At 38.9% G+C, this 27,312-nt stretch overlaps 1 protein-coding gene across 1 annotated transcript in view; it reads right to left on the minus strand.

The window, feature by feature from the left end:
- Positions 1-6,807: 6,807 nt before the first annotated feature.
- LOC126266836 (uncharacterized) overlaps positions 6,808-27,312 on the minus strand; it is a 44,190-nt gene continuing 23,685 nt past the window's right edge. The window contains exons 2-4 of the mRNA XM_049971403.1: positions 16,590-16,826; positions 8,279-8,472; positions 6,808-8,170 (exon numbers count right to left, since the gene is read on the minus strand). Coding sequence (XP_049827360.1) covers positions 7,983-8,170; positions 8,279-8,472; positions 16,590-16,774 — 567 coding nt within the window. The 5' untranslated portion in view covers positions 16,775-16,826 and the 3' untranslated portion in view covers positions 6,808-7,982. The remainder of the gene's footprint in view (positions 8,171-8,278; positions 8,473-16,589; positions 16,827-27,312) is intronic.

Raw genomic sequence — 27,312 nt, forward strand, 5'->3', positions numbered from 1 at the left:
TAGTTGTAACCACTTCTCGCAACAGTGCGACGTCCGTTCTTCTCTGGCATGAGAAGGCCGCGAGGGCTCGAATTTTTAATGACGTGCTCATTTTATTTATATTAACCGTGGCAACTTTATTGGTTGTATTTGCCTGCCTGCTCATTTAGTTTATCAGTCGGTGCTGTAGTCTGCGCCCGTGTGGACGTCTTTCTGGCTATTTTCTCTTCGCTCCTGTGACGACTTGCAGCTGCGTCATTTGCTGTTTTTCTTTGCGGTTTTGTTTACCATTTTCGTCCTTTGTGTCTGCTCGTCATCTGCGTTTTGTTGCTTTTTCGGTTTGTCACCGCTTCCCCTGTTGGAGGGGGCTGCGGTGACGTCGTGGTTTTGGTTGAGTTGTTAACACCTTTCTCACATCGTTACTCTTCTCCTTTATCCACTGTTCGTGCGTCTGCTCCACGGTCGGGACGGAGCTCCCGTCCGCGGGCCCCGTTGTGTCAATTTGCGTACACCACTGGCTATTGAAATTGCTACACCAAGAAGGAATTCAGATGATAAACGGGTATTCATTGGACAAATATATTATACTAGAACTCACACGTGATTACATTTTCACGCAATTTGGGTGCATAGATCCAGATAAATCAGTTCCCTGAACAACCACCTCTGGCCGTAATAACGGCTTCGATACGCCTGGGCATTCAGTCAAACAGAGCTTGGATGGCGTGTGCAGGTACAGCTGTCCATGCAGCCTCAATACGATACCACAGTTCATCTAGAGTAGTGACTGGCGTATTGTGACGAGCCAGTTGCTCGGCCACGATTGACCAGACGTTTTCAATTGGTGAGACATCTGGAGAATGTGCTGGCCAGGGCAGCAGTCCAACATTTTCTGTATCCAGAAAGGCCCATACAGGACCTGCAAAATGCGGTCGAGCATTATGCTGCTGAAATGTAGGGTTTCGCAGGGATAGAATGAAGGGTAGAGCCACGGGTCGTAACACATCTGAAATGTAACGTCCATTGTTCAAAGTGCCCTCAATGCGAACAAGAGGTGACCAAGACGTGTAACCAATGGCACCCCATACCATCACGCCTGGTGATACGCCAGTATGGCGATGACGAATACAGGCTTCCAATGTGCGTTCACCGCGTTGACGCCAAACACGGATGCCACCATCGTGATGTTGTAAACAGAACCTGGAGTCATCCGAAAAAATGACGTTTTGCCATTCGTGCACCCAGGTTCGTCGTTGAGTACACCATCGCAGGCGCTCCTGTCTGTGATGCAGCGTCAAGTGTAACCGTAGCCATGGTCTCCAAGCTGATAGTCCATGCTGCTGCAAACGTCGTCGAACTGTTCGTGCAGATGGTTGTTGTCTTGCAAACGTCCCAATCTGTTGACTCAGGGATCGAGACATGGCTGCACGACCCGTTACAGCCATGCAGATAAGATGCCTGTTATCTCGACTGCTAGTGATACGAGGCCATTGGGATCCAACACGGCGCTCCGTATTACCCTCCTGAACTCTCCGATTCCATATTCTGCTAACAGTCATTGGATCTCGACCAACGCGTACAGCAATATTGCGATACAATAAACCGCAATCGCGATTGGCTACAATCCGACCTTTATCAAAGTCGGAAACGTGATGATACGCATTTCTCCTTCTTACACGAGGCATCACAACATCGTTTCACCAGGCAACGCCGGTCAACTACTGTTTGTGTAAGAGAAATCGGTTAGAAACTTTCTTCATGTCAGCACGCTGTACGTGTCGCCACCGGCGCCAACCTTGTGTGAATGATCTGAAAAGCTAATCATTTGCATATCTCAGCATCATCTTCCTGTCGGTTAAATTTCGCGTCTGTTCACGTCATCTTCGTGGTGTAGCAAATTTTAATGGCCAGTAGTGTGTTTTCGGCGGCCTGCTCCTGCTGCAGTTCCACCTGCACCTGTTGTGGCGCGAGCGGTCATCGGCGGACATTGCTGGTCAGCCTCGTCCGAGCTGGCGTCGGTAATCTGCCTTTTACCTGCGTTTCCTGCCGGCTGTCCCATAGCAGGGGCCGATTCACCCTTGCCCGCGGTGGAGGACGGCCGCGCGGCAGCCGCTGTTGTCTCCGCCCCGGCTGGGCTGCCGCTGCCCGCGTTCTCCTGCGGCTGTCTGCTGTGGCGCAGCTGTCTCTCCTGTTGCGCGTCAGCGTCCCTAATCGGGGGAAATTCGGCGGCGAGATTCTATGCTCTCCCAGCGTACGTATTTTCTCTGGGCAGCTGCACTGGTCTTTTCATTTCCCATATGTCCTGTAGCGTGACAGATGGAGCAGGTCTGCGTCTGTCCAGTATATGAGACGAAGCCCCTGTGCCCACAAACGTTAATGAAAGTCGGGATATGTTTTCTGAGGTCCGTTTTTACTGTTCTCGAGTCCACCTGTTTTCGGTAAGCACTCCCCCATTTCTTTATTTGGAGTCCAAAAACATTCCCATAAAGCTTACAGCTCTTTATGATTTCCTCGTCCGGTACTTCAAAAGATAAGCTATACATTTTGACATTCGGGATCCCATAGCCAGAAGGCTACATATCAACGTTGCTTACTGAACCATCTCTGTGTTTAAATTTCCACGTTCCCCCATTTGTATTGACCAGTCTGTCAATGTCTGCGGGATTTCCTATTTTTATAAACAGAGCGTACAGAATAAAGTCCAACTGAATTCCGAGAATGTCCAATATCAGCACCTTTCGTCATCAGTAATCCAATTGTGGATGTCAAAAGCAGTCGGCTTCTCCAAATTTCTATCGAATGTGCACTGTATTGTGTCTTCGCGATTGAGCGTTGCCGATTTTTAAACGTTAAAGGTACAAAATTTTATACTCGCCAAGGCAAAGAAACTGCAGCTCACTCGGCGTCCACCTCAGGCGGTGGGCACAGTTAAGTGTGAAGTGTTCACAGAGAGAGGTAGGTGTGCAGTATAATAGCATGTGTATCAAACACGTGTGTGGGGAAATTGCTAGTTTGTGTTTGTGCGTGTGTGTGTGTGTGTGTGTGTGTGTGTGTGTGTGTGTGTGTGTGAGTTTGTAATCTAGCTCATCAAAATATTTCTTCCAAATGCTAGAGAAGTTTTCATTCTCTTTTGTGTGTGTCTGCCAATGACTCAATGCTTCTGCTATTCAGCGAGTGGTCTCTTTTACTCTCGAATTATTTACAGTCCAAAGATGCAGATAACACCATTCTCAAATTTTAATGCTTCATAGTGCCCAAACTATGCAGCTCGAGACGTGGGCTCCCTCTACAAAAGTGATCTGTTTGCTGTCCCACAAATATACTATCCACTGTCCCACTGTAGATGGTTTGTTTGGTATGCCAGTACATTAGATGAATTGCATGTATTCAATAAGTGTGCATGTGAAACATTCAAACTCATGTTCCAGATGCACAGTTCACAACAGAATAACATCAAATGAATGTAATCTTTATACAATCTATCTCCAGCATTGGCTCTCTACATTCGTATGGCATTGATTGGGCTGATCACTAAGTTTGCCTACTCATTTTATTCCACCAATCCATGTTGATAATACCCAAAAGAATTAAACAGTATTCTGGGCTAACATAATCATTGTATTTAAGTTAGTCAGAATGATAACAATTTTGGCTTCCAGTGTCATTTTCAGGTGATTATTCATTAAGTGCACCAATGCATTGCTCCTTTTAAGAGGACACTGTCCTCATATCATTCATGTTTAAAAATTCTGTGCACATAATACAACAGGAGTATTTGTCATTTATAAATAATGTAGCACTTCACATAATACATCTAGCCATCTGTGCATGAAATTTACTCAATCTACCTACCAGTGGTGACAATGTGACATCTTTAGTGTAAAACACAGATTCCAAAGAAATGTTATTCTTTGAAGTATTGGGGCATTGGAACCACACCAATTGGCACATCATTGGTAATATTAGAGCTATATCCATTGCATGTGTTAATTCAACAATTAACTACAGACTATTGGCTGAAGAAGTGGGAATTTGATAAATTAGACAAATACTAGTCAGTCAGCATTTAAACAAGCAGGAAATTAAGGGCACCTATTTAGACACATTGTATATGCATGGAAAACTTCTAATAAATGGTATGGAAAGGCTGATATTTTTTGTGATATACGATATAGTTAGATTGTGGGATGGTGCACTTTCTTACAGTCTGCAGACTGTTGTTAGGAAGAGACCTATAGAATACTGTAGGTGTTTTCCTCCTAAAGGAATTCTAGATCACATAGTCACAGAGAAAGATAATTAGCTACAGTACACTTAGTAATATAACAAAATCAGAGCCAACAAAGGCCTTTATGAATTTTATAGGTGTGAAAATGAGATAAAACAAGTGATGCCTTCAGTAAATTGTGTGCTGCCTACATTTCATCCATTGATTGTACAACATTAGGTGATGGAGGTACAAGAATGCCATGACCATCAACAGGAACCCTGTGCATGCCAGAGACAGAGATGTAATGGCAGCCAGTGATATCTGGTGCCACATGTATCAACTCCTATCGATAACATAGTTGTGACTGCAACAGATTCTAATGCTACGTCATTTGTATTTCACTGTTGTGTAATACACTAAATAAATGGTGGGTTATTCAGTAAAATAATGTAATAGATAGTATATGGTTATAGCATCTTGCAATAGAAGCTGCATGTTGTCACACTGATAGCCTGCTTACTGTGGTACAAAGTGGCCAAAGCTGAGGAAACGTAGATACAGCACAGAGATAACTACTGCTATAAAATATGTTTCATGCTACTTTATATAAAGTGTAGCATCATAGACTTATAATACTACCACTGGGTGTTTTTTCTACCATGTGGTGCATAATACTGAATGTAATGTAATGTAATAAATGCAAACTTTAATAAATCATCATATGTGACTGTCTCCATACCTTCAGATGTCAGCAAGATTGTACATGACAAGCAGAACATGCACTGTGAGTGAAAAATTCTGATTTTCACATTTCAACTCATCTGATGATGTTTTATGGTGAAAGCAGGTTCTGTTTGCAAACAAAACCATACCACAAAAGTTGCAATGTTATATTCACGTAAGAGATTTCATGTATGCTATACTAAACACTTTTCCGATGTTGTCTTTTTGCAATTTAATGCAAGTATCAAAATACCACTGGTAATATTCTGTATGTTAAATATATGGATGCATAGCACAATAGCAAATTGGTAGGCTATTAAGATACAATGGGGTAAAAGAAGCATCAGTTTACAACATAGGTTTCTGAGCTGTGTAACTCAAGCAGTGGAACAAGAACATCTTGTTTTGAAGGTTTCTAACCTTTTCCCTAGTGATTCTGATGTTCTTGACGATATTCAGGCAGTTTATAATGATTACTTCTTTTTGTGTCTCAATTCCAGTTTAATGAAAGTAGTAGAAAAGGTGGTGCAGAAGACATTGTAAACATAATATATGATGTACTTCAATACTTAATGTGTCAGCTGTATGTAGGAATCACTCATGTGTCTGTGCAGAAGATAACATCCCTCATAAGCTGCCTCAAAAAGTGAAACTGAGATGCATGACTTAAGAAAGAAAAAGTATTTTTTCAAGAATATTCAAGAGTATTGCACACAAAAGACAAAGAATCACTTATTTCCACTGCCACACATCACTGATGCTGTTATACCCACAGTTACATTGACATCCATACTGTGTGAAGTGCATGGCAGTTGCTCATTCTTGGAATCAGAAGATACACTTCTCACTCATTTCAGAATTCTGATGCATTTCTAGAAACAAATGTTTGTGATTCTACAAACTGTAAGGAGGTTATTGCTGTAGATTTAGTAGAGATTACATAATTATCGTTTATTGGGTTGTCACTCTGCACAGAGGAAATTATCCTGGTTCCTTAGAGCAGTGGCAGCTTTTGTGTTGCCTGCAGTCAAAGAGGATGAGAATCCTTTACATAATGTTGCCAAAATAGTCCTCAATTTCTCTTCTGGCACTTTCTCATACAGTCCTTATCAAACTAAAGAAAAGGACTGGGCCATCTCCCTAAGCAGAGTCCAGCATCAGGTGCCAAGATGTCTCACTCCCAATCCATAAACATGACTGTAATATGCCTGGCTGATATGCATCCAAAAATTCTACAAAGATTTCCCTCCCCTGCTGCACAACAGCGGTTTATCTTTTGACCATAGTCAAACAAGATCTGTGACAGCTTGTTGAAAGAACACTGAATTTTATATGTCAAAGGAATCATAGTAAAAGTTGAAAATAAATGACCATACCGTCTACGCTTTACACATATGTGACAGTCAGAAATATGAAATACCAATTAGTGCATTAGAAATGGGAAAACAAAGAGTGAAATTGTACTGTCAAAAAGAAGTCGGCACTTTCTCAATCTCAACAGAGTGCAACACAGTGCAGTATGCAATCACATAAGTACAAATAAGGCAGCTGAGTTGGCATGGTTGCATATGTCAAACTGAGGAGGCAATGATGGTCTAGGCTCAATCCTATGATGTTAAGAATCGGTTCTACAAGCCAACTTGAAGATGATTTAGGTTTTCCATATTCAACTAGTCCAACATTGAGCATGGGATACACGTAACAAAAATGACTAAAAAATGTAGTTTCCAAACATATTTTCTTAAGCTGTTTTTTAAAGCTTTGTTTTACATTTCTGAACATTGAAAGCATGCTGCCACTCTTATCACTGGACAAAGCAGCAGTGAAAGCCATATAAGCAATGGGAAAAAAGATTATTATCAGTTCAATACTGCAAGCACTAACAAAAATTTCAGTCCATTGAATTTTAATTTATTCATTGCCTTGGTAAAGGATTATGGTGATCAGTACAATGACAAGACGGACATCTAGTTTTAACAAAAATGGTGTTCATTCCAAGTGCTATCAGGACACATAACAAAATCAAAATATGTTTTTCTGACTTACAGTATGGCTTCGTGGAAAAAGTAATCTATTGTTCAGAGCTATTCACAGTAAAAAGACTTTTGCTCATGTCACAAATTTACTTATAATTGAAATTCAGCAACTTTTGTATTGCATTTGGCAGTGGGCATCTGAAAAATAATTGTTACTAAGTTCACTTCTTTTATGTACTTTAATTTATTGGAGTCTTATGACTAACATTCTGTGGCAAAACTTCACTGAGGAAAAATGTTATGCTTATCGATGAGTAATATTGATAATGTGTGGTGCCTTAACTTTTCTTGACAATCACTTAGAGAGGCCAGCACACTGATGACAGCCTCGCAATACATTTACTACCTAATAATGATATTGCTGTAATCAGTAATGATCCAAAATTGACAATATTGCTGTAATACTAAAAGGAGAAAACTCTCATCACTATGCATTACTCAACGAAGTGGAGTACTGACCGATAAAAATCTTCACTCATTTATCTAGTTGTCTGAAGCACAGCAAGTTAGAAAAATACTATATTCACAACTCTTTCCCCATGTGTGACTTTATCTGCAATATGAAACCATAAACTATGTTCATTTATTATAATATTGGACAAATAGACTTAACTATTTACATGGATTGCATTTAACTAAGGTTTAAAATCCACAGGTATTTACATACGCAGATAAAAAAAAACAGAGACAAATACAATAAACCATTTAATTATGCTGTAACCATTAATACTAAAAATGCATAATATAAATACAAATTTTATGCACAAGTACAAAAATTTATATAAAATTATTAATGACACTTACTAACATGAAATACTGAAAAGTCGCTAACACAATAATTCTTTGATAATTTTTGTTATTAAAATTATGTTTTTCAAAGCACCTTTGTCTTCTGTTCAACTGACTTTCTCATTCATACATCATAGCTGACATAAAAAATTATAAGAGATAAGTAGGGCAGCACAAACTACTCAGTGTTGTTCAGCTACGTAACCATACGGTTTCCAGTATAATTGTTAAGACATATGTTTCCTCTAGCTTTTTTTAACTTTTTTCTTAGCTGTGAATTGTTTCTCCAAATTTCGCATTACTGAACTTCTCTGGTAATCCACATCTTTTTGACACATTCTTGCAAACAAAAATGGGCACTTATAAGTCACTCGCTCAACACAGAGAGTATTTGACCCTAATTTGGAAAACATGAATTCAGATGTTGCAGGAACTGCATGAAAAGGAAAAAACTATTAACTTTTTAAATGCATTTACATATTAATGTAAAGAAAAATAATGTAGCAGAATGTTAGTAAATGAAATAATGCAAGATACTCACAGCAAGCCACACCCTTAAAAAAACATGTGCTATGATTTGAGTTGATTATGTAAGACTCTCCATCTTGTCGTACTTCAAAGTCAGCATGAGTGGAGTGGTGGATAAATGGTGCATGTGGCAGAAATTCTTTATATTCAGCAGAATATTTCCAGTGATCATAGTTACCACTCTCTGACAAAATGCTGAAGTCTACACTTTAATTTCAAGAAACACACAAATTTATTTTGTCAGTTTCAGATTTTTTTTATGTATTGAACAATGATACAACTAACATGCCAAAAGTTTTCAGCTGAATCAATTATAATGATTACACTCATTAACTAGGCACTAATATAATTTTTCCAAAAGCTTCTCTTTAAAATTTTAGCATGATTCGTTTCTTTGGAACCATACTTCAAAAGCTGTTAAAGAACATTCCTTGGGAAATGTCAAGTAACAATCAGTTACAGATGGTTGTAGCCCCTTGACCAGTCCCTTTTTTCCTTAGAGTGACTTACAACAGTTTTTATGTCCATGAATCAACATCAGACTTGTTTGTCATTGTTGTGAATAGCAGACTTTTGAGATGAAATATCAAAAAACTGACTTTCTTTTTCAGTTCACACACTCATGTCTTATGGTATTATATTCCAAGCCACTCTTCATTGATCAAAAGTATGATCACTGCATAATAGTGAGTAACAAGGATAAAATGGGGTGTGCTATAAACTTTTGGCGTGGTTATTACATTATGAAATAAAACTCATAACACCAAAGCACATATACTCTCTAAAATATACACCTGTGCTTTCTCTAAATTTGAGCAAAGCAATGCGCGACAACCCAGATTTTGTCAATGAACTGCTTGCATTAGCTTTTGAAGTGTTCTTAGGTCACTGACATATGGTAACAGCCAACATTTATGTACACAGGATACATACTGATAGACCTGAACACTCTTTACATTACTGTGTGGGAACAGATAAGAAATGATATGAATTTATGTTGACGGGTTAATATACTTTAACCTTCTAAGGAAGCTTAATGTATACCCACAGTCAACAATGAAATCATAACTATACAGTTTAGAACCTGAATGTTTCAAATTATGAGTTTTGGTAGTGTTTGAGATACAGCAGTAAGGCACATAATAAGAGGAGAAAAGAATTCCTGGAAATAAAAGCATAAACAGCAGTTTATTGCTTACAATTGTGGCAATGGTTCAAGTACATATTTAACAAATCAGATAAGGTGTCAGATAAGAATTCTCCGGGTCTCACTTGCTCACTTCTTGAAGAAGTCAACATACATTTCCACGATACGTTAAGTCAGCCTCCACACAACAAGGATCAGCAGCCTGGCACCATTTTGTAGCACTATAGCTGCTTACTGATGACTTAGAAGATTAGAGAAACTTACTGGTTTTTGATGAGCAAACTGTCTATGAGTCTTGTTCCTGATTCACTGCGGTGACTAGATTTACATTACCATGATATGACTCTTCAGGCTCTTCCAACAGATATTTCCAATAAAATTACTGTTAGGTCTGCCACTGGATCATATTTTGTGTACAACACAATGTGTTCTTGAAACAACTGCTCAACATCATCTTATCACTGCTGGTAACTAGTAAGTGCTGGTGTCAGCACTGTTGTGCTCTGTTAGGATGCCTCATTCGGTCTGAAAACATGCATCATGATCAACTCGCATGCAGATGGATGATGGTAGCATGTTCAGAGCATCCTACCAGGAGGCACGCAGTGACCTTCTGCACACGTGCCAAGTGACATGGTGGGTCCATCTAGCTAACACTTTTTGTATGGCTCCCAGTCACAGTAACACTCATCAGCAGTACCAGTAACCTGGTGTATGCACGTAAGGCCACAGCTCAGTTCCTAGAAGGGGGCTCTCAACATGCTACAGTCATCTGTCTGCAAGCAGCTTGCGACACATGCTGGTCTTTAATCCTGGCCTCCTAAAAGACCAAAGTAGTGCAGACAATGGGAGTTGTCACTTGCCAGCATTAACAAGCAGCTGCCACCTGTCAATGTGAAGCTATTAACTTGAAGAAATATTGTGGGGTATGTAAAAAATGGTCCAGTGGCAGACCTGAGAGACACATATTATGAAGAAAACTCAAAAGTGTGACAATAACTGACCTTCAGATTCTGGTAACACTAAAATGCCTATAGCCCCTGCAGCATTATTTGACAGGATCACTCTCTTGCTTGCCTTCATTTTTGCATGTAATTCAACAATTATTGTGTGTGATTTTCTCCTACTTTCCAAGCCATGACACACATTTCAATAACCTTTACAAGCAGAAGAGTTTAACCAATCTTTGCCACTGATTTCAGCGCTATTACATCAATTAATAGAGCTTCTTGTAACTGTCTCAGAGGTTTTTATTCAATATATATGTTTCTTTGAGTATATCTATGATTATTATTTATGTAGCTTTGTAATCTCCCCACCTGTCTTCATATCTATTAGTAACTTTATCACAGCCACAGTTATTAGGGTAAAGGCCAAGATTAATTAAGCCTACAAGCATGTGAAGGAGGTCGGGACAGAACACTATAAAGTCAGTGCTCATCTTAGCAAGAGCGGACAGTGCTGGGGGGGGGGCTATTACATGTATATGTAACACATTAGTCTGAAGACTGGTTTGATGTAACTCTCCAAACCCTAAGAATAGTTGACCATGCACTGCGTATATATGTACCCAGTAGAACAGTTCGTAATGGAAGGGACCCTCAATGTAAAGAAACTTCTAAAGATCCAGAGATTACTGCACAATAAGTGAAAAACAAAGCATAGGGTTATAAATAGAGAAAAGCTGAATGAAACACTTTCAGCTGTCAAGGGAGCAACAACTGAAGCCTTCAATGGCTACTATTATGATATTGTCAGATGATTTTTCACAAAATCCAAAGAAATCCTGAGCATATGTAAAGGTTAAAGAGGCATCAAAGTGCCTAGTCACTTGGAGATGAGACAGGAACTGAAACTGAGACCATCAAAGCAAAAACTGAAACATGAAACTCCATTTTCAAATGTTTCTTTACAAAGGAAAATGCAGTAGAATTGCACAATTTTAATCCTCGCACCACTGAAAAGTTGAGGATGTCAAATTAAACTCCAATCAGCTGTCAAATTTCCAACTTTATTTTATTTGGCAACCAGTTTCAGCATTTTAGTACTCCATCTTCAGACCCCTAGAGTGATCACTTCAACCTGCGGGTCGGCAGGTGATGGTTGAAGTAATCACTGTAGCAAATATCTACTAACACCAGAGTTACTGGCCCCTGTTTTGATCATAATCCAGAAATATTCTTCCTACACATCCGTCAGGTTCCTGAGGCTGGTGCGGTAGAATGCTGAAACTGATTGCCAAATAAAATAAGGTTGGAAATTTGACAGCTGAAAGGTGTTTTATTTGACATCCTCTATCAAACAGCCGAGTCCCACAACCATCTCTAAAGAGATGGACATACAGAGACTGAAAAATTGAGCGAAATAAATGTTAGAGTCAGCAGTGTTGGGACACAACTCAAGTTGTTAATACTGAACATAGCTCCAAGGTCCAATAAAATCCCTGTCACATTCAATACTGAGTCAATCCCTCTTTCAACTGTAACATACTGCAATGCCTTTGAACAAAAAGCAGTGCCCAGCAGTTGGAAGAAAACACAGATCATATCCATTTACAGGAAAAGCAGTAGAGTGATTCACAAAATTTCTGTCCAATATTCTTAACATTGATTTGTTGCTGAATCTTAGAACACATTCTGAGCTCAAACTTAATTAAGAATGATATCCTCTACGCTAACTATTACGTAGTCCAAAAACACTGATCATGCAAAACCAAACTCACACTTTTCTCATATGACTGCTGAAAGATTTGGATCAAGGCAGTCAGATAGATACAGTGCTTCTTGATATCCAAAGAGCATTTGACTCAATACCGCATCTACATTTATTGTCAAAAACATGATCATATGGGATATCAAGCAAAATTTGTGACTGGATTGAGTACTTTTTTGGTAGGGAGGACACAGCAAGTTACCCTGCTTAGAGAGTCATCAGCAGATGTAGAAGTAACTTTTTGGTGCCCAAGGGAAGTGTGTTGACACCTTTTCGTTTATGTTGTGTATAATAACTTTGCAGACAAGTGTTACCAAATAGGACTGACTGCGGATACTGAACGTATAGAGAAGGGCATCACGAATGGTCGCAGGTTTGTGTGACCCACTGGAAAGTGTCACAGAAATATTGAAATAACTGAACAGGCAGATTCTTAAACACAGATGTAAACTATACCAAAATAGCCTACTAGTGAAGTTTCAAGAACCAGCTTTAAATGATGACTCCACGAATACGTATTGCTCCAACAGGTATTACAAGAACAAGATTACATTCATTACAACACACGTGGAGGCATTTAAACAATCATTCTTCCCAAGCTTCACACGTAAATGGAACAGGGAAAACCCCAATAACAGGTACAATAGAATGGACCCTTGCCACGCACTTCACAGTGGTTTGCGGAGTATGCAAGTAGACTAGGCTACACCATGCAAACCTCTTCAATAGTTCATAACTATGGCAACCTACATCCACTTGAATCTGCTTGATGTAGGCACATCTTCTTCTCTCTCTACCATTTTTACCCACTAAACTTCCCTCCACAACCAAACTAATTATTCCTTGAAGCATTAGCATGTGTTCTATCAACCTATTCCTTCTTTCAGTCCAGTTGTGGCATACATTTATATTTCCCCCAATATGATTCAGTACCACTTCAATAATTATCTTCAAACATTATACTATAGCACCACACATCAAATGCTTATATTCTCTTCTTTCGTGTTCTGTTTCTTTCATATTTCACTTCTGTGTGAAGCGACACTACAGATAGATACTTTCAGAAACAACTTCATAACAATTAAATGTCAGATATTAAAGTTCTCTCTCTTCATAAAAGCTCGACATGTAACTGGAAGTCTGCATTTTACATCCTTTATAGTTTGGCCAATGTCAATTATTTTGTACCGAGACTGTAAAATTTCTTTACTGTTGAGTTGTTGCATAAGTTCATAGCATTCTTTCATAAGTTTAACAAACATGACAGGTACACACAACAGAGACTTTAGTTATCAATAATATTTACTCCTTCACTATTTATAACAATCTGTAATTGCTGGGGTAACTTTTTGAATCTGCAACTGCAGAAAATATGTGATTTTGAGGTGAAGAACTTGTTGAGCCATGTCTGAAGTGCATTTTCATCTGGGTAGGAAGTCCATTGAAGATTATTCAATAGAGTGTGGAAAAGAAGAAAACCTGAGGGTGCAAAATCAGGTGAATAAGATGTCTGTGGGATGACTTCCCAATCCAACTCTTGTATAGGGTTTTTTGTCAGTCTAGCACAGTGGGAGTGGGTGCTATCGAAGAGTAGCATCACTTCACACAGTCTTCCTGGTCATTCCTCTTGGACTGCATATGCAAGGTGTCTCAGGTGTTTACAATAAATGTCAGCAGTGATGGTTACACCTCGGAGAAGCAATTCATACTACACCACAGTGAAGACACAGAACTACTGAAATTATGGTACTATTAAATTCCGTGTTGTGCACAAAGAGCTGTTGCACTTTCTGTATGTGACTGTGTGGTGTGGATTCACAAGCACCTTTATTCTCGATCTAGTGGAGATGCTGAGCTGCGAAAGGCACAGCAAAAAGAGCTTTCGGCCGTTAAGGCCTTTGTCAGCAGTATACACACACACACACACACACACACACACACACACACACACACACACACACAAAACGCAACTTGCACACACGTCTGCAGTCTCAGATAACTGAAACCACACTGTTATCTGAGATTGCAGATGTGTGTACAAGTTGTGTGTGTGTGGCCTTAATGGCCAAAAGCTATAATTGTGTGAATCTTTTTGTTGTGCTTATTGCGACTCAGCATTTCCGCTATATTTCCTTCTCTAATATTGTTACATTTCATCCTGGGTTTTCCATTGTTTCATTTATTCTCGGTCTATTCTTCTATGAAGAGAATACACTCAGAGGGCCTGTCAGGTGTACCATGGCATCAGCATGTTATCGAGACCTCCCTGACCATCATATGATTCCTGTTTTGGATGAGAGTAAATGTGTGGAAACCACTGTTTCCATGCAAGATGGGGGCAACACCTCAAGTTGCTCAATCATTGAAAGATCTGCTTAAAGCAACCTTCCACAAATGTATTGTGACCAGAGGTTTTCCAGATGTAGGGCCTGCAAGATCACCTGATCTGAATCCATGTGGCTTTTGGCTCCGGGGATTTATCAGGGACATGTTCGGTTCCTACCTGATCTGAAGGCCAGTATACAAGAAAACATTACTCAGATTCCACCAGCACTGCTGCAAGCAACTGTTGATCATGTCATTTTATGGATGCAGCATCTCATCAATGTGTCCAGTGCTCATCCTGAACAAATTGTGTAAGCAGATGTTAAAAATAAAATCAACATTATGCACTTCTCACTTGTTTGACCTTTTCTGCCCACCCCTCCTGTTCCTAATCCATTATATATAGAAACATTTCTATACATCTTTCTCGCATTTACAGAGCCAGGTTTTCGCCTGGTGGCCAAATTTTTTAAAAATGTTTTCCATCGTGAATCGGTTCCTCATTAATGCATAATAATATCTACCGAGTTTCACTTCTCCATGAATAGCTGCATTTTAATTATAACCACCTGCTACAATGCTACCTTTGTGACTCAAATGTCTCTATTTCTTTCATTCAGATAGCTCCCATCTTATTAATTTCCTACCTTTCTGTAATGTCAGCCACACGACAATTACAGCACACATTGGACCTCTGTGAGTTGCCGCACATTAATTACAACCAAATGCTATAATGCTCCCTTGGGTACTCTCAAAATCCTCTATTTCTTTCAGTTAGACAGTCCCACCTTCTTAGTTTCCAAATGTGCAGTTCGCAATTGATAAATAATGGCCAGAGTTCAATTCTGTTCTCACAAATGTTTAGCAATTTAAAATCTTATTTCTGTATCTTTGTCTTACCAATAAAGTCAATCTGAAACTTTCCAGTGTACCCAGGTCTCTTTCTTTGTTACAAAATTCTTTCACGATTCTTAAATCCAATGTTTGCAATGACTAAATTTTGGTCTGTGCAAAATTCTACGAGGCTGCTTTCTATTTCATTCCTTTTATCCAATCCATCTTCTCCTGAAATTTTTCTTTCTCTTCCTTTTCCTACTAATGAATTCCAGTCTCTCAGCTATAATTAAAATTTCATCTCCATCAATGAACTGAGTAATTTCTTTTATTATATAATGTGTTTTTCAGTCTCTCCATCATCTGCAGGGCTAGTAGGCGTATGAAATTGTACTATGATGGTGGGCTCTTGGCTTTGTGATATCTTGACTATGATAATGTGTTGTCAATGCTGCACATAATAGTTTACCTACATTCCTATTTTCTTATTCATTATAGCCCTATTCCTTCCTTACCCCTGTTTGATTTTATGTAGATAACCTTGTACTCCCTGCCCAGAAAGCCTATTCATCCGGACACCATACTTCACTAATTCTCCTTTATGTAACCTCTGCCTATCGATTTTGCTTTCCTAATTCTCCAACCTAATTATTTAGAAATCTAAAATTCTGTGCTCGTGCCCACATAACACCTGATTTGTTTTTCTGGTGGCAACAACGTCCAAAGTCACCCCTGTGAGAAGATCCAAATGGGACACTATTTGCCTCTAGAATATTTTATGTTAGTAGATGTGATCCTAATTTTAAAAAAATAAAGAAGAACTGCATGTCCTCAGGAAATCTAACAGCTGTAATTCCCTCTTGCTTTCAACTATTCACAGTACCTATACTGCAAAGCCATGTTGGCCAGATCAGTGAAACATACAGATAGTTTAGCCTGCAACTACTGAAAAGACTGCTGCTCCTCTTGAAGAGCCATATGTTAGTCTGGCCTCTCCGCCAATATCCATCCAATGTGGTACTGGGGGATGAAGAGGCTTGCACAGGAGAACATGAAGAGCTGCATCAAACCAGTCTCAGGACTGAAGACCACAACAACAACAGTGGTTGTACCTGGAGTATGGCTACCTATATCATTTATGCACACAAGTAATAGTATGCACTGTCTGCCAAAAGAAGAATTAGTCTGTTACTTTGCAGTAAAGTAAAGAAATAAGCAAGCACAAAGCAAACTGCTGCAATGAAGACAGAAAATTCTAAACTACTATGCATTACAATAATGCAGTATAGGCCCTTATTGTACTCACATTGTAGGATTGAGCTTCTTCATGTTACTAAAATCAGCAACATACTCCCAGACATCAGCTGGTTTAGTATCTCGTATGATAATTTTAAAAATGGCACTGTGCTCTTGAGAACGAAAGATAAAATAAAGCACAATTGCTGCAATAGAAACAGCAGTTATGCGTTTCTTGTACCAACGGATCTGCATTGTTGGCGGAATTTTATCTTTTTTCTGTGGTATTGTAGTGTAACAGTTCTAACTGAAAAAAATGTAAATGCAAAAAGTTTCTCATAAAACTGCACAAAACATTTAATATTCTATTTCTGAAATTCAATTTATGTTACTGCTATTCCAAAAATTAGTTCTAATTGTATTATTAATGATCACATGCAAAATATTACCTATGTGTTTCACTGTTTTCTTAAAGTAAGTTGTTAAATACAACTGCGTTATCAAATGAAGAATTTGATTTACATCAACAAAAACAAATGCTATCCATAAAGAAGAGTAAGTGAAAACACAGTGTTACATCTTCAAAGTAAGTAACAAAATCTTATCCCTCAACAAAGCAATTACACAAATAATTATTCTAAATCCTGCGAGAGTAAGCTTAACTGCCAGATAGAAACTGTTGGCACAGTCAAGTGAAATATTTGTGAACAGCTCCAAAGGAAGGAAGAAATGGGCAACCCTTAAAATATTTCGCTTCATTGTGTCTACAAATTATATCTACAATTCACATTGGTGTTACAGTTACAGGATTTGCATTAAGTCACAGTATTTAGATTCATTCATGGGTGTCCACCATGGACCTTGCCGTTGGTGGGGAGGCTTGCGTGCCTCAGCGATACAGATGGCCGTACCGTAGGTGCAACCACAACGAAGGGGTATCTGTTGAGAGGCCAGACAAACGTGTGGTTCCTGAAGAGGGGCAGCAGCCTTTTCAGTAGTTGCGGGGGCAACAGTCTGGATGATTGACTGATCTGGCCTTGCAACATTAACCAAAACGGCATTGCTGTGCTGGTACTGCGAACGGCTGAAAGCAAGGGGAAACTACAGCCGTAATTTTTCCCGAGGACATGCAGCTTTACTGTGTGATTAAATGATGATGGCATCCTCTTGGGTAAAATATTCCGGAGGTAAAATAGTCCCCCATTCGGATCTCCGGGCGGGGACTACTCAGGAGGATGTCGTTATCAGGAGAAAGAAAACTGGTGTTCTACGGATCGGAGCGTGGAATGTCAGATCCCTTAATCGGGCAGGTAGGTTAGAAAATTTAAAAAGGGACATGGATAGGTTAAAGTTAGATATAGTGGGAATTAGTGAAGTTCGGTGGCAGGAGGAACAAGACTTCTGGTCAGGTGATTACAGGGTTATAAACACAAAATCAAATAGGGGTAACGCAGGAGTAGGTTTAATAATGAATAGGAAAATAGGAATGCGGGTAAGCTACTACAAACAGCACAGTGAACGCATTATTGTGGCCAAGATAGATACGAAGCCCACACCTACTACAGTAGTACAAGTTTATATGCCAACTAGCTCTGCAGATGACGAAGAAATTGAAGAAATGTACGATGAAATAAAAGAAATTATTCAGATAGTGAAGGGAGACGAAAATTTAATAGTAATGGGTGACTGGAATTCGAGTGTAGGAAAAGGGAGAGAAGGAAACATAGTAGGTGAATATGGATTGGGGCTAAGAAATGAAAGAGGAAGCCTCCTAGTAGAATTTTGTACAGAGCACAAATTAGTCATAGGTAACACTTGGTTTAAGAATCATGAAAGAAGGTTGTATACGTGGAAGAACCCTGGAGATACTAAAAGGTATCAGATAGATTATATAATGGTAAGACAGAGATTTAGGAACCAGGTTTTAAGTTGTAAGACATTTACAGGGGCAGACGTGGACTCTGACCACAATCTATTGGTTATGACCTGTAGATTAAAACTGAAGAAACTGCAAAAATGTGGGAAATTAAGGAGATGGGACCTGGATAAACTGAAAGAACCAGAGGTTGTAGAGAGTTTCAGGGAGAGCATAAGGGAACAATTGACAGAAATAGGGGAAAGAAATACAGTAGAAGAAGAATGGATAGCTCTGAGGGATGAAGTAGTGAAGGCAGCAGAGGATAAAGTAGGTAAAAAGACGAGGGCTGCTAGAAATCCTTGGGTAACAGAAGAAATATTGAATTTAGTTGATGAAAGGAGAAAATATAAAAATGCAGTAAATGAAGCAGGCAAAAAGGAATACAAACGTCTCAAAAATGAGATCGACAGGAAGTGCAAAATGGCTAAACAGGGATGGCTAGAGGACAAATGTAAGGATGTTGAAGCTTATCTCACTAGGGGTAAGATAGATACTGCATACAGGAACATTAAAGAGACCTTTGGAGAGAAGAGAATCACGTGTATGAATATCAAGAGCTCAGATGGCAACCCAGTTCTAAGCAAAGAAGGGAAGACAGAAAGGTGGAAGGAGTATATAGAAGATTTATAAAAGGGTGATGTACTTGAGGACAATATTATGGAAATGGAAGAGGATGTAGATGAAGACGAAATGGGTGATACGATACTGCGTGAAGAGTTTGACAGAGCACTGAAAGACCTGAGTCGAAACAAGGCCCCAGGAGTAGACAACATTCTATTAGAACTACTGACGGCCTTGGGAGAGCCAGTCCTGACAAAACTCTACCAGCTGGTGAGCAAGATGTATGAGACAGGCGAAATACCCTCAGACTTCAAGAAGAATATAATAATTCCAATCCCAAAGAAAGCAGGTGCTGACAGATGTGAAAATTACCGAATTATCAGTTTAATAAGTCACAGCTGCAAAATACTAACGCGAATTCTTTACAGACGAACGGAAAAACTGGTAGATGCGGACCTCGGGGAGGATCAGTTTGGATTCTGTCGAAATGTTGGAACACGTGAGGCAATACTGACCTTACGACTTATCTTAGAAGAAAGATTAAGAAAAGGCAAACCTACGTTTCTAGCATTTGTAGACTTAGAGAAAGCTTTTGACAATTTTGACTGGAATACTCTTTTTCAAATTCTAAAGGTGGCAGGGGTAAAATACAGGGAGCGAAAGGCTATTTACAATTTGTACAGAAACCAGATGGCAATCATAAGAGTCGAGGGGCATGAAAGGGAAGCAGTGGTTGGGAAAGGAGTGAGACAGGGTTGTAGCCTCTCCCCGATGTTATTCAATCTGTATATTGAGCAAGCAGTAAAGGAAACAAAAGAAAAATTTGGAGTAGGTATTAAAATTCATGGAGACGAAGCAAAAACTTTGAGATTCGCCAATGACATTGTAATTCTGTCAGAGACAGCAAAGGACTTGGAAGAGCAGTTGAACGGAATGGACAGTGTCTTGAAAGGAGGATATAAGATGAACATCAACAAAAGCAAAACGAGGATAATGGAATGTAGTCCAATTAAATCGGGTGATGCTGAGGGAGTTAGATTAGGAAATGAGACACTTAAAGTAGTAAAGGAGTTTTGCTATTTAGGAAGTAAAATAACTGATGATGGTCGAAGTAGAGAGGATATAAAATGTAGACTGGCAATGGCAAGGAAAGCGTTTCTGAAGAAGAGAAATTTGTTAACATCGAATATAGATTTAAGTGTCAGGAAGTCATTTCTGAAAATATTTGTTTGGAGTGTAGCCATGTATGGAAGTGAAACATGGACGATAACTAGTTTGGACAAGAAGAGAATAGAAGCTTTCGAAATGGGGTGCTACAGAAGAATACTGAAGATAAGGTGGATAGATCACGTAACTAATGAGGAGGTATTGAATAGGATTGGGGAGAAGAGAAGTTTCTGGCACAACTTGACTAGAAGAAGGGATCGGTTGGTAGGACATGTTTTGAGGCATCAAGGGATCACAAATTTAGCATTGGAGGGCAGTGTGGAGGGTAAAAATCGTAGAGGGAGACCGAGAGATGAGTACACTAAACAGATTCAGAAGGATGTAGGTTGCAGTAGGTACTGGGAGATGAAGAAGCTTGCACAGGATAGAGTAGCATGGAGAGCTGCATCAAACCAGTCGCAGGACTGAAGACCACAACAACAACAACATGGGTGTTCGTATGATAGGGCAAGGGGCCGCTCTTTCTCCCCCCCCCCCCCCCCCCCAACCTCTTAGGGAACAGAAAAAAATGTAGTGTATTCAGGTGTTTTTCTTTCAAGAAAATTATCTAAAAATTGGTTTTACACAGGTTTTAAACTGGGTCAGAATTGGAACTTTTTTGGTTACTTACACATGATCACTCATCTTCCAAAATATTAAAAATACTCCAAGGCCCAAATCTAATCACCCCCTCCCCCCCCCCCCTCTCCCACAAATTATTGTAAGGGTGCCATTGGATTAATTAGATAAATAATTGCTTTGCTGGGTGATAAGATATGAGTCTACAGAGCATAGCTGAACTGCTTAGTCAGCAAGTATCTGAACAACAGTGCTACAGTGCTAGCTATGTTGATACAAAGCAGAGCAATGACAATGACAAACAAAGCAAACATTAGATTATACCTACAACAACAGTTGTTGAAATTGACATTTTGTCATAAGGAAACCCAAGAAATTTTGCAGAGTAAGAAAGAAGTGGCCAGTGAAATATTAGCATTTTTGCATGATGAGTCAGTGGAATATGTGGTGTCATGTATGCTCGACTCTGTGGACAATCTACATGAGGAGTACTGTGATGACAATACATGTTTAACAAGTGAGCATGATACTGAAGCAGGTGTTGAGCCTCATAGTTCATCATAATTGCTGGACAGGGAGCTACAAATCCCATCTCCAATCAAATTCAATCACTGTCCAAGGAATGGGTATTAAACATAATTGCATACATGAAAGATCATCTGCATCATAATAAGAAAAACAGTTATAAACAGATTTTGAATAGGTCCACAGCAATATGACCATGTTGTGGACAAGAAAAACTATGGATATTCAAGAGAGGACAAGGTGCACTTGTTACGAAAACTGGTGTTTGTGCATTTCAGGATGTATATGATAGTGCCCTACTATGTTATGCATATCAAATTGCACATGGAAGAAGTAAGATAACAAAATTTCAAACAAAGTGTCAACTTGATAATTCACTGTAAACTGAGAAATTGGCCCAAAAATTTGTAGATGAGATAAACAAACTTATCCCATCATTTAGTATGGGATTTGTTTTTAGGTCTGACCAATTGGAACTTGAAGAGGAAATGCGTATGAAAGGAACCCTGGGAACTAGAGGTACCAAGAGAGCTGTACCAAGATCAACTAACATCAATGCCCCAAAGCATTCATACACGATTATGCCAACTGTTGATCTGTATAGTAAACTGGCTGGAAAGTCATTTATTGGGCATTAAAGTTCGAGATGCTCTAACCCCTACTATTCTTTCTCGTGAGCAAGATCTTGCAGGACAGTAGGGAATATTTACATCATAACAAGCAAGCATGGGAAAATTGGTGTAAAACTACATTATGAACACCGCTTTTGGCCAATAGCTCATTAAAATAACTTGCTTTTGTTTGATTCCTGGCCTGCATATAAAAAATCATACCCTCTTAGACCAATCTATCACTCCTGAAAAGTGTGTCACATTTCAGTCCACAACACCTGGAATCACTGGACAAATTCAACCTCTGGATGTTTGCTTTTTTCCATGCCCCAAAAACAAATTACGCCTTAAAGGTTACAAGGTAAGTTCCACACCAGACTGCTTCACATTCAGTGGCATACCATCACATTCCATCAGTTCTCATCACCACACCACACCTATATGATTCTATATGCATTCTTTAAAAGTGGATACCTAGCTGAAGGCCCTGCACAGTTTGTAACTACCAAGGAGTTTGATATTGACGGTGCAAACCAGTGTGGCTTGCCATTTGTCATTCGGTGTTCATGATGCCCATTAATGGTTAATTCTGAGCATTTCTTCAATGTTGATGATGTCCATTTTGGGAAATGTAATAGATACATTCTACAGAAGATTGATCTCTGCGCCTTCCAGACACTCATTTTCTGTTGCCATCCTGATACATGTGGTGAATCATTAGCAGCTAATATTTTTCTTGTCAAATGAGCCTTACTAAAGATTGAACTTATGAGCTCACATTCAAGGGGTTACTTTTAAGAGATAACTCTATGTGTATCTTTAAATCTTTGGCACGGAAAGTCTCACAGCAACATCACTGATCATGTGTCAAATGTTATCTGTAAGGTGTGTCCAAATGAACAGGAGATTACAGACACATGCAAAGAAATATTAATAAGAATATTATAATTACAGTTTATATGGAATAGTACAGCTATACATAACTGCCTTTGACATTGATACACTGGTCCCAGTACATAGGTACGGAGCGAATAGCTCCAGTGTAAAAACTCCTTGGTTGCTTCTTTATCAGAAATTGTTTTATGGGACTGACGTTATGTGAGTCACTTGGGAAGACATCAAACCTGTAAGGAGAATGTTCTAGGGCAATCTTTGGTGACCTGTAGTTCTGATTCACATAATCACTGAAGTCTGAACAGGGCTGCCTCATCACGTGATGTGACAGCAGCATTGTTACTGCATAAAGTCAAAATTATAATACCCATGTCCTTAAAATTTACTGAATAACACACTGATATGAATGGCACGCATTTTTCAACAAGCCACGTGAACAAATTATGCCTCAAAACAAGCTTTTTGAAAGTACGCTCATTTCCTGTTCACCCCATCTTCAGACGATTACATTTAATTACACATCATAAGCATGGTTTATTTACTTACTAAATTTAACAATAGCTGCTTTAAAAACTTCTGTTGCAATCTTCTGTAGTTGTAAAGAAACAAACTTAATGGTACTTAAATAGATGTAAATGTCTGAAGATGGGATGACAGGCATTTTAAAATATCATTGTGGAAAAAATGGTTGCAGCTAATTCATTATAACTTCTCTCAATTTTAACAGTTGTGGTGGCTAATACATCCACAACAGACAAGAATTATTTACGAATGTTACTACAAGACAGAGTAGAAACACAAAATATAGCTTTTTTCAGTTTGACATTTGATTTAGACTTTGTAAAAGGCATGTGTAGATTGTGGCATTCATTCTGCAAATACTGCTACTTTGTTTTTTATTATTACTTTTATTATTACAATCAGGCTCCATCAGTGCTGCCTCAGTATGCCAGGCTTGAAAATGAACCTGTAATGATTAAAACTAGTTGCCTTTTCTACATAAAATAACTGTTGATAGAATCATTAATACCTATAAACAATATTAATATATATAATATAAAAATAAACAAAATATAGCAATGAGGTGGATAGACACTCCCAGTCAACAAGCAATTGGGAGTAACTTTGCAATTTTTTGCCATAGCCAGGTCATCTGAGTGTTTGAAACTTAGTGTGTTAATATCTACAAAAACTATCAGCACGCTATTTTAAAATATTTGCCCCAATATACTTCTAATAACTGTTCACTTAAGCATGGGTGGTTTCTGTCACGTATTCATTTTAAAATGTTTAAAACTCTATATTGCTTGAACTTATTGTATGTTGGATCATTTATAAGATTTATTAGAGCATATTCTGAGCTCAAACATAATTGGTTTTCTTGAATAGAGTGACCTCCTCAATACCAACCAGTGTAGATTCTGAAAACACTGATCATGTGCAACTCAACTTGCACTTTTCTCACATGACATACTGAGAGCTTTGGATCAAGGCGATCAGACAGATGCAATATTTCTTGATTTCTGAAAAGCATCTGACTCTTCTCTTCCTTTTACTTTGTAATAAATTTTCGTACCCATATAATGTGGAGTTTGAGCATAAAGTGTTAAACAGTGCATGGGCAGCATAAAATTATTTTGATTCCTGTTGTTGTAATCGCGTTGAAAATGATTTGTTACAAATAAATCAGGGCTACTGTGCACAAAGATAATCAGCTCACAGATGTATAGTGCAGGAACACTTAATATATTTATATTTTTTAGGAGTGGGCAACATGATTTTTTTCGCCCTGTTGTTGTTGTGGTCTTCAGTCCTGAGACTGGTTGGATGCGGCTCTCCATGCTACTCTATCTAATGTAAGCTTCTTCATCTCCCAGTACCTGCTGCAACCTACATCCTTCTGAATCTGCTTAGTGTAGTCATCTCTTGGCCTCCCTCTACGATTTTTACCCTCCACGCTGCCCTCCAATACTAAATTGGTGATCCCTTGATGCCTCAGAACATGTCCTACCAACCAATCCCTTCTTCTGGTCAAGTTGTGCCACGAACTTCTCTTCTCCCCAATCCTATTCAATACTTCCTCATTAGTTATGTGATCTACCCATGTAATCTTCAGCATTCTTCTGTAGCACCACATTTCGAAAGCTCCTATTCTCTTCTTGTCCAAACTATTTATCGTTCATGTTTCACTTCCATACATGGCTACACTCCATACAAATACTTTCAGAAAAGACTTCCTGACAAATCTATACTCGATGTTAACAAATTTCTCTTCTTCAGAAACGCTTTCCTTCCCATTACCAGAGTACATTTTATATCCTCTCTACTTCGACCATCATCAGTTATTTTGCTCCCCAAATAGCAAAACTCCTTTACTACTTTAAGTGTCTCATTTCCTAATCTAATTCCCTCAGCATCACCCGACTTAATTCGACTACATTCCATTATCCTCGTTTTGCTTTTGTTGATGTTCATCTTATATCCTCCTTTGAAGACACTATCCATTCCGTTCAACTGCTCTTCCAAGTCCTTTGCTGTCTCTGACAGAATTACGATGTCATCGGCGAACCTCAACATTTTTATTTCTTCTCCGTGGATTTTAATACCTACCCCGAATTTTTCTTTTGTTTCCTTCACTGCTTGCTCAATATACAGACTGAATAACATCGGGGAGAGACTACAACCCTGCCTCACTCCCTTCCCAACAACTGCTTCCCTTTCATGTCCCTCGACTCATATAACTGCCATCTGGTTTCTGTACAAATTGTAAATAGCCTTTCGCTCCCTGTATTTTACCCCTGCTACCTTCAGAATTTGAAAGAGAGTATTCCAATCAACATTGTCAAAAGCTTTCTCTAAGTTTACAAATGCTAGAAACGTAGGTTTGCCCTTCCTTAATCTAGCTTCTAAGGTAAGTCGTAGGGACAGTATTGCCTCACGTGTTCCAACATTTCTACGGAATCCAAACTGATCTTCCCCGAGGTCGGCTTCTACTAGTTTTTTCCATTCGTCTGTAGAGAATTCGCGTTATATTGTGCATATTTCTAATGACAGTTTTCCAAAGTTTTAACATTCAACACATATGGTTTGAGTTACTCCTAAACACAATTCCACACCTTATTGCTGACTCAAAGTAGCTATGATATACTACTTTTTTATGCCCATACTGGCAGCATTGTTCAGCATCCTACTTAATTTATTTGCAAGGTACTGTATATGTGAGCCCCATGATTGATTTTTATCCAGTTGCATTCCTAGGAATTTCACACAGATGTAGCTTCCTGCAAACCCTGTTTTTGTAACTGACCTGAATATCATTTAATTTTGCTTGTTTTGTTTTAACTGCATTAACTGAGTCTTTTCCATGATTATTTTAACCTGTTTAAATCAAACCAGGTATCTAATTTTTCTAAAGTATTTAATACAGTTTGGGGAATTTGGTCAGTGCTATTACTTTTAATGCTTACAGATGTTTAATCTGCAAATAAAACTGAGACACTCATTGTTAAGTGGTAGATCATTTATGTGAAACAGAAACAAAATGGGTCCCAAAATACAGTCTTGTGGGTACTCCACGTGAAATGGTTTTCCATTTTGTTAAGTATATGTTCCTCTCTCTGATTATATAAAAAAAAGTACTCTTTGTCTTTGTTTAGTTAGATAAGACTTAAACCCTTCTAATTCTGTGACCCTAATTCTATACTTTTCCAGTTTACAGGGTAGCAAGGAGTGGTTCACACTATCAAAGGTCTTCGTTAGGTCACAAAAAAATCCTGTGGCATGCAGTGAGTTGTCCAGAGAGGAGCTAGCATACTTCAGTGTGTCTGGAAAATAACCTTCTTGAAGGGACTGGTTAAGAGTTGTAGACAGTGGCTGTGCAGTTATTTTAGAGAGTGTTTTTAACACTTTTGTTGATATCTTGTCTCATCCTGCTGATGTTTTACTTTTTTGTGATAGTATCACTTTTTCTACAAATTTTACATTAGTTTTGGTAAATGTAATGCAGAGTTCACCTTGAAACCCATCAAGTAACGGGCATGGTTTTCAGGGATCTCACAGCAGCGTATGATACTGTCCATCATCGGTTACTCCATGCAAAATTATACAATATGATCAACAGCGCCCACCTCTTTAGACTACTCAGCACCCTCCTCCAAAACCGCAGGTTTTTTCTTGAATTTCAAGGACAACGCAGTCACTGGAGAGCGCAGAAAAATGGTCTACCTCAGGGAAGTGTCTTGGCTCCCCTTCTCTTCAACATCTATACCAACAACCAGCCATTGACCCAGGCACAAGGAGATTCTTATATGCAGATGACCTAGCCCTTGCTACGCAGAGCTCATGCTTTGAAAGAGTGGAAAGAAACCTGACAACAGCACTTAGAACACTGTCAAACTACTACAATCGGAACCAACTCAGACCAAACCCTTCGAAGACACAAGTATGTGGCTTTCATTTAAGGAACAGGAAAGCTAATCGTGAGCTACATATTGCATGGT

The sequence above is a fragment of the Schistocerca gregaria genome, chromosome 4 (assembly GCF_023897955.1).
Source record: "Schistocerca gregaria isolate iqSchGreg1 chromosome 4, iqSchGreg1.2, whole genome shotgun sequence".
NCBI classification, from domain to species: domain Eukaryota; kingdom Metazoa; phylum Arthropoda; class Insecta; order Orthoptera; family Acrididae; genus Schistocerca; species Schistocerca gregaria.